Source organism: Triturus cristatus, chromosome 1_2 (assembly GCF_964204655.1).
Source record: "Triturus cristatus chromosome 1_2, aTriCri1.1, whole genome shotgun sequence".
NCBI lineage: Eukaryota > Metazoa > Chordata > Amphibia > Caudata > Salamandridae > Triturus > Triturus cristatus.
Window position 1 is genome coordinate 716,008,173 of NC_140580.1, and position 12,018 is coordinate 716,020,190.

General features: G+C 45.7%; 1 protein-coding gene across 3 annotated transcripts in view; it reads right to left on the bottom strand.

Moving 5' to 3' along the window:
• Positions 1 to 3,505: 3,505 nt before the first annotated feature.
• The window catches only part of SZRD1 (SUZ RNA binding domain containing 1), a 30,939-nt gene continuing 22,426 nt past the window's right edge, over positions 3,506 to 12,018 (bottom strand). For all 3 annotated transcript variants that reach the window (XM_085608593.1, XM_085608594.1, XM_085608592.1), the window contains one exon: positions 3,506 to 4,912. In XM_085608593.1, the coding sequence (XP_085464719.1) occupies positions 4,810 to 4,912 (103 nt within the window). In that variant the 3' untranslated portion in view covers positions 3,506 to 4,809. The remainder of the gene's footprint in view (positions 4,913 to 12,018) is intronic.

Genomic DNA, 12,018 nt, shown 5'->3' on the forward strand with positions numbered 1-12,018 from the left:
TTTAATATTCACCTCAAAAAATGTCCTAGAGGAACTTTTAGATGATTCAATCTGCTGTGTATAAAAGACCATTTTTTCTTTTGGAAGTAGTCCTTTATGTCTAGTCAAGGAGAGTTTGGACATTTCTTTCTCCAGTGCATCATAGTGTGACCTCCATTTTCTGTGAAGCCTTCTACAGTTTTGTTTCTCAAGTTGAAGTGCCTGTGTAAACCATGGTACAGAGGGTTTCTTTCTGCTGGATTTAGATAATTTAAGAGGAATTAGTATGGAGATAAAGGAGTTGAACCATTCGGAGTACTTTATAGTGGCTAATTCTGGATTATGAGAAAGAATGGGCCGAGAGCACACAAGCAGTTGCACAAGTTGTTTGTCATCTAATTTATTCTAAGCACGATAGCTTGTAGGTCCGCCATGTGTTCATTATTAAATTGGGTTATTTAGAGGGTGTGAAGTTAACAAATGATAGCAAAGTGGTCAGGGCACTGGCAAGAAACCTTTCACTGTGATAGGAGGGCCATTTGAGAAGTTCCCATCTAAAAAGTGTGGCCAGCCAGATGGGTGGCTTTATGTAGTAGTTGTGGGAGACCAAGCATTCATGGTTTCCAATATGGCCATAGTGTCTTAATCATCAGGGACAATTAAGATGGAAATTAAAATCATCCAAGACGTAGCACAGATCTAGTCTCTAGTGGTGAGCCAAAGGATTTTAAGAAACCACTCCTGGGAACTGGAGGGAGGTAAACAAGCAATCCTTTTAACCCCTTCAGTGCCACGCCCTTTCCCCCTCCTGTGCCGGGCGTTGCACTAGTGGGTGGGGTTCATGACGAGATAGTCTCGTCATGGGCACAGCGCAACCGTGCTCCATGACGAGACTATCTCGTCATGGGCACTGAAGAGGTTAAGGAATGTTTTTTTGTTTGCTCGAAGCAAAAGGACAATGCTTCACAATCGAGGGATGATGTTGATTCAAATTTAGATTTTAGCCTTAGCCAATCTCTACAAATAATGTATAGCCCCCCACCCATTTTAAAGGGTCTGTATAATCTATGGATAGAATAACTAGGAAGGATCGCATTTAGTAAGTCAGGACTTGAAGAGTCATACGCTTAAGTTTCTGTAGCAAAAATGTCAAGCTGGTGACTGTCAATAAAGCCAGACAGTTATAGTGCATGCTTTACTACGAAGCAGACATTTAGAACAGCACCCTGCATTTTGGTCAGCGAGTTATTAGAAGTAGAAAGCGGACTTCGCACCAGAGGACATTGTCATGTGGTAGGCACACGCAATTAGAAGCTACAGTTAGTACAATCAGTCAAATCTAAGCATGTACAACCTTGTTCTAAAGGTTTCAAATAGCACAGTTCCTTACCGGAATAAGAATTTCTAGCAACTGTGTGTGGCTCAAAACCGGCAGGGGTTCCAGTGCTCAGCGCAATCCAGGCTTAGACAGGCTTGCTCTTGGCGCGGACACGCTGGTAAGGGATTTAAATAACCCTCCATATGAGGGGGCATGTCTGACACAGCAGTGCTAAGAGCACAACAAACCTGAAGAACAAGTAGCAAATTGAAATGGGGGAAAATCCAGGGCCCAGCCACCCCGCATAGGCTTCCCTGTGAAGGAAAGTTACTGAGAAAATATAATAAATAAAAAGGCCAGGGAGCTCTCCACCGTTAGCCACATGGGTGTTTGCCCCAGAAGACCGGCTTCAAAGGGAAAGTGTGGTTGAAGGGCAAATGTGTAACACTATGGTGGAGGGCTGCCCTATTCTTTAGGCAGATAGACTGGCACGAGGAGTAGAGTGGGGAAAACCAGTTACCAAAGCAGTTTCCCCAGGGGTATGACGCCCTGAGGAGGCCACACCCCACGGGTTGGCCAGTGAGGTCACACAACGGACTGGGTAGAAGGTGCATCCTGATCCAGATGTTACACGCTACAGTACGTTGTCACCAGATGGGCGGGAACTTGGTAGCCCATTGGCTACCAAATGCATCCTGCCCTTAGGGCACTTCCCGAGCATAAAGAGGGCACCCCCAACCTCAGATCTCAACTGACCTGGAAGGGAGGACTGAATAAGGTATGCCCTGCTGCACTGATGGACCAGCAAAGAGGCTGCACCGAAGACTGCACCTGGTGGCAAGTGAAGAAAAGGACTGTGCCTGACGTGTCCTGCTCAAGAAGTGATCTCCAAAGCCCAGGGAAGCCTAGAGACTTCAAGGCTCAACTGACTAGCCTCCTGTTCGTAGCTTAAGAAGCCTGCTGGGGCAGGTTGGTAGCCGAAAGTCTTCAAGCTGCTATTGTCACAGCCGTGCAGTACCTGTGACCAAGACCCAATGCACAGAGTAGCACCCGAGTTCGCCGAACAGGGGAGTGCTGTTGGGACCCTCGGAGGACAAGCTATCAACTCAGGAAGCATTGGCCTGTAACAGCAACACAGATAGAATGGTAGCCCAGGGGCTACTGGACTTCTGCCAACCTGGAGAGGACTTTGTGGGACATAGACCCTGTGAGCAGGACCGCCTCACTCAACTACAAGATAGAGCACTAGCCGCAGCAAGACCCCAGCACTAGCCGCAGCAAGACCCCAGATTGCATCCCATCCACAGGATCCATGGAGCAATTTCAGCATCCTTCATCACTTACATCAGGACCACTCCATAGGAATCCATTTCAACAAGGATAACATGCCGGGAACTGCTTGAAGACTGCTTCTTCCGTAGAGGTAGCTTTTCTGAGGACCTTGCTGGTCCCCCTGACTAGCTCCCTTCTGGAATTGGTAGCCCCAAGTAACTTCTTGATCACATTTACACTTGTTCAAATTTTTCCTGGAAGGGTTTCTAAAACTCAAATTTGTTGAACTTGTCAATGCTTTTTCACAGTTAAATGAAATGTGTCGATTTATTAATTCCGGTAAATTCCATATCTTCTGAACCCTCCAGCGGATCTTTTTGTTTTTTGGGTCTAATCTCTCATCAAAATAGTCTATTTTTATAAATTTGTGTCAGATTTGAGACGTCAAGTTGATTTCTTTTTCAATTGTTTTGGTGTTGTTTATATCCTTCACACTTGTTCCTTTGCGTAAGCTGTGCTGCTCTGAGACACAGCTACCCAGGGTTGAGCTGAACAAATGAAACTTAATGGTTCTAAAGTGATTGGCAAGTGTATTATACTGTGAGCTTGCACAACCACATCATGTAATACACCCCATTTCCTCGCAGCATTCAACTGAATGGATACTAAATCACTCATTGGAAATGGCTTGGAGGACAGGGCATGAGGCCTGAACCCTAATCTTGATACATAGCTTGGACAACTCAAGAACATATCATGTAGTTGCTGCATGGACTCGTATTCTGAAGTGCGTGCTCTATTTTCTATGCTTAATAAGTGATGCATTCACAGATATTTCATGTAAAAATACGTGCATTTCTATTTGATGAGGAGAGAACAAATTGAATCAAAGTGAATAAACCGAAGGTTTGTTAGGAAAGAAATTTTAAAAAGACAGCTTTTTTAAACTTTATTTTGCATGGTTTGTTCCCAATAGTATGATTCTAAAAATAAAAGTATGTGGTACAGAGCTGAACAACGTACCATGAACAAAAAGAATGACAGAGATGCGCCCATCTAAAGGCTGCATGAAGACTGATGACTGAGGCAACACCATCACCAGGTCTGCTGCATAAACATGGACGTCCCCTGTCCCACCCGCACTCCTGATCTGATCACGGAATAGCACAAGCATCATGGCACCGGCCACCCTGTATCCTCCTTCCTTAGACTGGCACAAAAACAGAGTAGGGAAAAACAAAAAATAAAAAAAAAGGAAAAACAAAAACACCAAAACTAATGAATCCCTAAACTGAAGCCTGGGCAATAACAGGCATGCGCAGCTTCAGCTGGTGCCAAAGTGGGAGCGGTACTTAGACTACGGAAGTACCACCACCAATCACTCAAGTCATCACAGCCTCTTCCTTTCCAATCAAGCCCAAGACATTCTAAGCTTATGACGACACCACTAAAGAACCAGGCTCTCGCTGGACCCCAAGGTCATGCCAAAGAATACAATGCAAGGAAGCAAAGCCAGTCTCTCTCCCCCTAGTGCTTCTCTGAGTAACCCCGCCCGAAAGCAGTTTGCCTGGTTTAAGCACTGAATTTGAGCTCAAACTTTTAGTTTACCAAAGGTCAATTTAAACTATCGTTCTCTGTAAAAACCAATTCATTCCATCTTTGAACAATTAAAACCCCTGCCATGCATGTGTAAATCTGATGGACTTGAAATATTGATAAAACAAACCAAAAGAAAACCCCACCTGAAGCCAACCATTTCATTTCAAGCCAGGAGAGCAACATGCACATCAGGAATTTAAAAAAAAACAAAAGAAAAAGAAAGAAAACGACATGTGGGAAACACAAACCTATTCATACCCTACCCACCCCCACAAAATTTCATTAACATTATTGCTTGCACTAGCTTTAACAAAAGTGGCACACAAGCCACCTCAAGTCCATACTCTCTCCTGCATTCGAAGGGTCCTCCGGGGTTCCCCCCTCCCTCACCTTAATATTCCTTGACCAGTGACTTGGGACAACGCATATCGGTGTGCCAATCACAGTGGGTGGAGCTAAGGGGTGAGGGGGGTCACAGTGCACGGGGTTTAAGGTCACAGTGGGCGGCGCAAAGGGGGTCACAGTGCTAGTCCAATCAGGCCATTCCCTTTGCTCATGTCCATCAGTCTGCCGGCGGCGCCTCGGCAGTGTGACCCAAAGCAGGCAACCCTGCATTCTGCTGCAGGAACTTGGGCCCACATTTATCGACGCTGCTTGAAGCCTTGTGAGCCATCCGGACCAAGTGGCTGCCTGATCACATTGTTGGATGGCCGACTGTCTTCTGTCTGGGAGATTCTCGCTGGCCTAGTAAGAAAATGAAGCATTGAAATGATTTTACAATTGCTACGTTTCAGGAGATGAATGCATACATCAGATAATAAATATAAATCAGCAAGCAGAACTCTCATTAAAAATAACAGATCACATACAGAAATCCAATGAAACAATACAACTAAGCAAGCAAGCTGAACTATCTCTAGGACTGCAAATGAGCTCAGGTATACGCATCAGTGACTAGATTTAAAACCATGCTATGGCACACAAAAATGGAGTTTACTTTGTATGTATAAAAGCACTGCACTTTGTTGGCCCTCTGGTCCATCAACTACAGTTCCTCTAACAGTCCATCCTAGGCTCAATCTATAGAATGCAGTTGTTTGGAGTATTATCCATCATCACCAGCGGTTTAGTCATTCAAGCTAAAGGAAGTTTATGCCTGAACCCTTTTGGTGCGTGTGTCAGCCAACACATGCACACTCTCCCTTGTGCGTCAAATGGCCATTTATCTACACCAGACAGGGTATTAGGGAATCCTTCAGTGCAAGGCACCAGAAGTTTTTTCTTCAAAAAAAACCATGGGGGAGACGAAGAATCACGTGTGACGTCAGCACACCAGAGTGGCTTGGAGGAAGAAGGTACGGTCTGCTGACACATCCGGTGATTTTTGGGCGGGTTTTAGATGCCTCCATGTTTGTAGGAAGCATCGCTGAAAAGGGGATTCTGCCTTTCCCAGCGATGCCTCTAACAGACGATGCCTCTTACAGATTCCGGATCGTGGAACCCCAATCAGAAATCTTACTAGGTCACCAGGGAGGAGGATTTTGGGGGAGGGCCCATGTGGAAACAGTAGCCCCCCGCCACTCGGGCAATTTTTTAATTTTTTTTACATATGTCTGTTTTTTCCCTCCGAGGGCGCAATGGGCAGAAATCACAGCCACTGAAAAGAAAAGCAAACATCAAGCAGCTTAGGTAAAGGTAAAAAGGTTTCACAGAACAGATCGGGAAATTTTACATGGCACTGAGAGGAAGACACTAGTAGCAGTAACTGCATAATGGATGTGGGATAGCCCACTGAGCTATCTGGTATGAATCTTTTACATTCACAGAACGTCGCAGACACAGTCTTATACCTACTGAAGTATCCTCCGACACCAGATGGAAGCCAGGCACCATACAAAGAGCAGCAATATACACCGGTTTCTGTGTACATACATTATACCGCTTTTAAGTTAAGGATCTAGATCTGGCTAGAATATTTTCAAAAAGATGGCTACTTACCTGCAAGCATACCCGACACTATTGCTATGCATGGGCATTTCGAGATCTTTTCAAACAACTGAAATAGTCAAATTCTACTTAGTGATCAGCCATAGCTTGCCTGAAAACATTTGCATGACAAAATGAATGACGCTATTCATTAACAAGTACGTTACTCATGAACAATTTAGAATTAGTCCAAAAAGCAACTGTCCTGAAGAAGGATGGTGAAGAACAGTCTCCACCCTGCCACTCAAGATTGCCTTGATAAAAGAAGCATACACAAAGAGTATGCAATTTGCTCAAGTAATTGTTTGATTTCATTGCCACAGGAAGACACTTTTCCTCCACACAGATTTCATGTCGCAGGATGGCATCAATTTGAAAATCAGTGTGGATCTAGCCTGGCCGATGCACAAAACATCCCAGGGGCAGCAAGACACAGTACCAGAGGAAACATCAAGGAATTGGGCCCTAAACAGATGTGGACTTGGAGACTGAGAATGGTTATGAACCACAACCTAAAAGTGCTGAAAGGATAGGCAATTTCCCATTTTTGCAGAATAGTACATTCAAGGCAACATTATTACTAGTTAACATATGCAAAAGAGCCTGGACTTTGACCATGTCCTCAACAGCCGGAAAGTTACCTACAACTGATTTGGAGTCTCATAAACGCCGTTTCAGAGTGACAGGGTAGTGTTTGAGGGCAATAAAGTGAAGTAAAATAAGGTGGGCTCCTAGAAATTATCTGAATGAAACTGTAGACTGAACCCAAGATACTGGAAACCCAATCACAACTCCCCAGAATAAAGTTCAACTCAGCTGACATTTTTAGGTCAAGCCTCAAGGCATCATGCATGTACTGCTGTCGCTTGGCAACCTATTGTATCTTTTTTTTTTTTATCCTTAAAAAGGCGGTTTTTAGCCCGTTCGCTACTTACCAATCATTGGCATCATTATCACTTTTCTTAACAGCCTTATAATTTGGCAGCATGTACAAGATATCAATTCCTGCATCACTTTCACTCTGTGTGTCGCATGAAAAAAGTACAAATGGATTTCTCTTAATTAGTGCCAGTTTGCTGCTCGTGCTGTGATTGAGGTACTAAATCTTTTTTACTAAAAGATTTTTATAAAGCGAACTGAACGAGCCAACCGAAAGGTATTGTAGACCTTTACATGACCACAATTTACATTACACAAGGTCACATTCATATTTATAGTGTGTGCTTTTGTGGACAGACTTCCAGAACTTTTGTATTGGACAGCAATTGTGCAAGGACAACTCGTGTGTGCATTTGTTTTGCACTTTCATGCCAATCCACTTTCTGACAGTATGCCACTCCACTTCTCCACACCACTAACTTTTAGCCATGCTGAACAGCAGCCACACTGGTATAAAACCTGGTTAAAACACAGGGCCAAAGCCAATAAATAGCACTTGCATAGATAGGCGAGACCTACTGGCTTTGCCATTGCTTGTTAGTAAGATCCCAAAGTGAGAAACTGGTTAGAACATCAGCTAAGCAAAACTACAGCAGGTAAATCAAAAGCTGGGGCATTCAGATTCGTAGTCTCTTGGCTTTCAGTTGTACTTCAAAGATCATACTAAAAACCACAAAAAAACTGAGCGGACAGAATCAAGGTTTCACCCAGGGAGTCTTTTGGCTTCTTTCTCAATATTGTACAAAGCAGAAGACAATATCCCAAACAGGACTCCAGTCTAGCAGTTAGTTTGCATTTCCTGAGAGTTTTATAGGATTTAAAAGCTTCAGCTCCAAAAAACAAAAACAAAAAAAATCACTTAAAATGTGACAAGCTTAAAACACTGCCATAATTACTTTTCTGTCACTGCCAGCATACAGACACACATATGACAGGCTTATCAGCTCTATTTTCCCACCATAAATAGCTACTGAAAATACATCAACAAGGTTGAAGAAAGCAATGAATACCATCATATGTGTTGGACTTGGCCCTTCTGACAGGTTCACCCCTAAACGTTTTGGAATTATCCTAGCTTTTTCCCTATGGAGTGTTAGTGGGTTTAGACCCCTAGGCACTTTAACACTGTGTCCCAGTGTAAAGTGCGTGCGCTCTGTGTTACATTGAGTGAGACTGACCTGCCCTCCCATAGGAATGCATGGGGAATGTGTGTGTCCATGGTAGTTCCTGATGCGTGGGGAGTGCAGGGTCGAGTTTGGTATGTGCGAACTCGTGAGATTGAATGCTGCGCGATGATGTGTGCGGCATTACTGTGTCTAGTGTAGAAGTGCCACTTCTAGAAGCTGGCATGTCTGTGTAATAAATGTGAAGTGACTGTCTGGCTTGTGATTGGCTGGTGTGCCCGGCTCCAGGAGTCAGGATGGGTCTGCCCCAGTGGTGAATAGGGAGATTTACATCCAGATGGGTGGGAGGAGTGCACCTGGGACCTGAATAGGGCTGGGCCTTCCCTACACAATGCTGGCTCCGCCCCCTGAGGTGCGACTGATGTCCCTAGCCTGTCCTGTGAATAGGGAGAGGGGCTGAGCAAAACAAAGTGCTCAGGAACCAGTTGCATCTGGTTCGCCCCTTCCCTGCACCTTGGTAACAAAGGAAATGTGTATATAAAAAGGGGCTGTGACCCCATGTAAAGTGTTCTGCTGTGCTGGTCCTGACACGGGGGGCTGCTGCTGCTGGGCTCTAGGAGGAACCGCCACAAGGGACTGCCTCCATGCTGGAGGGCCCCGTGTGCTGGCCTGCCTGAGCCCAGCCTTGTGCCCCCTGAACTTTGCCTTATTTGGAGGAGCGTTTTGTCTTCCATGGCCAAGAAGCGCTTTATTTTTATTTGCTGAAGAGCGCTTTACTGTCCTGAGGAGCGCCTTCGTTGGGAGGAACAGCGCTGGACTACGATCATTTCCAAGGGAATCCCGACGTAGGGATTCCCCCGCTTTTGGCTGCATCCCGAGCGGGTGCCCACCCCGCAATCATCTTTGTTTGAAAAGCGGGTGCCCACCCCGCATGGTTGCAGCCTCTAGTGCCTTTATTGATAGCGGGTGCCCACCCCGCGTTTTCGCCACTGAACGGGAGCCTACCCCGTATTGCCTGCAAAGAGGAATCACCGCCGCGACCCGGGTGTGCAGTGCGAGGCAGGAAGTCGAGCAACCCTCGTCGAGACGGGGGCGGGGCCTTACCCGGAAGAAGCCGACGGGAGCCCACCCCGCGCTCCGGTGGCCAGAGGAGAAGCCGGAAGCTGACGGGAGCTCACCCCGCGCTCAGTACACAAGGAAGAAGAAACCAGAAGAAGAGTCCAGGATGGAGCCCACCCCGCGCTGGACGGTGCCCGAAGGAGTGGAGAAGTACAGCAGTGGCTGGCGGGGCTCCCGTGCCGTGAGGGAGAGCCCTGCGCCTACACCGGAGGAGGCGTCCCCCGCATTGAGGAATCCCCGCTTCAGTCTGGTGAGTGGGGTTAAAAAGGGGGCCTCCACTTGGTGACTGAACCTCGTGGGGCCCGCGCACACATGGCTGGTGCCTGCTTCGGGGCACATTGTCTGTGCTCGCAGCTGCCTCGCTTGTCAGAGGGCAGCTGCAACACGGGGGCACAGTTTTGGGTTTCCTTTTGAGTCCGAGAGCGGGACTCCAACGTACCTTGCACCTGTGCCAGCGTTCTTGGGGGCATATTTGTCCTAGAGCCTGCGTGCTCCAACGTTGGGGACAAGTTCTTTCTTTGGTTTTTCCTCCTAATTGGCGCATGAGTATTTCAGGAGCCAGTGCGCTCCATGGGGGCATGATTATTTACAGAGCCCCGTGTGGCTCCCACGCGCTGCATCTTTGTTCTAAAGGCACAGTGGTGCCAGGCCTTATCGGATTCACAGCTGCCCAGCACTTAGTGGGCAGCTACAACGTTGAGGCCAAGTTGGCCTGGGGGCAGTTTTTCTGAGTTGTGCCCTCACATAGGGTACATGGTCATTTCTACATGTGTACTTTTGCGTAACGTGCATTGCCTTTATGCTTATTCCTATTTCTAAATGTGTCTATGCTTAGGAGATTGTTTTCCTAGTATAAGTTATGCTAGTGAGGTCAGGGTTCCCTGCATGATATATGCCTAAGGTGTTTAGGATTGCGTAGGGTGTACTTACCTTTTACCAGTAGGTACTGGTTGTGCTCTACAGTTATAATTTGTGTTACAGTTGGTATATGTTTTACATCTACAATTGGTGATTTGTGCTAATTCTGACAGTGGTCCATGTGGCCCTGTCCTGTGTAAATATTCCCCTGTAAATTCTGCCCAGTGCCAGTTGGCACAGTGTAAATTGTGTGAATATTATCTAATGTGTTTTAAGTATAATACAAAGGCCATTTTTATATATAACCTTGTGTGGAGTTTCTTTTGTGGTGGGCCTAGTGTGTTGTTGCTGTGTGCGCGCGCAAACGCTTTACACATTGCCTCCGGGATAAGCCTGACTGCTTGTGCCAAGCTACCAAGGGGGTGAGCAGGGGTTCTCTTTGGCGTGTAACTCCCCAGCCCTGACTTGAGTGGTGGTTTCTGCCTGGTTTTGGCGCAAGCCTTAGCCAACCAGAAATCCCATTTCTAACAATATGTAATGGTTATGACCCAACAAAAGCCAGAAACCAAGAGGTCCTGCTGAAACATTAGAAGGAAAAATCATAATCAGACTGATTCCGAGAAGACTGGTATCAGACACAATATTGTATCCCTCTACTATTCACTGGCTGGTAACCAGCCAATATTCCACCATCCCAAGGCTACCAATAATACTATAAATCCCTTCGCCTGCTCTGAAATCCAAGCTACACTACTGTTCTTCAGTCTTCTTTTCCTCCATGACATGCTAGCCAGGAAGAGCTACTCTTGCCTCCCACAACAGCTTCAAATTAGGGGGCATGAGTGTCACAATTCCATTAGTTGCAGCTTTGCAGTACTAGGGGAGATAAACCTACAGACTGAAATCGTTTCTTTTCATTTAGGAATAGAAACCACAGAATTTCTAGGCACTTGGTTTGAAACCAGATGGTGCCAAAGCAGTACAATTGCGGCTCCCAAAAACAGGTTTAATTAAGTCTACGATCAAGAAGAGGAGATTTGTGCCTCCACAGCTGCAGGAGGACCTGGTTGAGACCTGAAAGGACATGCCGGTGAACAAGGAAGGCTTGTAAAGCACTGGAGACAGCACATGCTGCGTTCAGAAAATATAACACGTATATGATAAATAAACATCAGGCATCTTTTCTGCAACTTCTGTGAGTGAGCCAGAGGAGTACTCTGAAAATTAATGAAACTTAAGTCTCTGAAAATCATTAATGAATTCGGATAAAAAAAAAAAAAAAAGTTTGGGAAGAATAAAAAAAATGTATCCGCGTTGGGCTAGGGCAATAAATTAAACTAGTTTCCTTTAAACTCCCCTGTATCTGCTTGTGTCTTACCTAAGACGGGGGCAGCTTTCTGCTGCAGCCGCCCATACCCCTGCCTTTCCCCAGAGTGGTACACTGCATGTTGGCCATGCTTTGCAATGGAGTGGATGCTGTAAAACGTTACACAGAAATTCTTGTATTATGGCTGTGGGTGTTCAGCTCACATTCTTTCATTTAATGTTTATTGTTCAGTCAATGCAGTATAGTCTGCAGGCTGAAAACTGGGGCATCTTAGCCTACAAATGGTACACTGTTCCAACAAAAGGGCCGGTCTGGTAAGCAGTTCTTTTATGACATCCATTCCTTAAAAACATTGATAGCAACTCAATAGATTGTCCCATCATTAGTCCGATTGTTTCACCAGTTTTCCTTTAGTTATGCTGCACCGAAAGCACGTTCCTATTGTAATGAGCAATAGGCATTCTTGCACACTACAATATCAAACTCCAACAAGCATT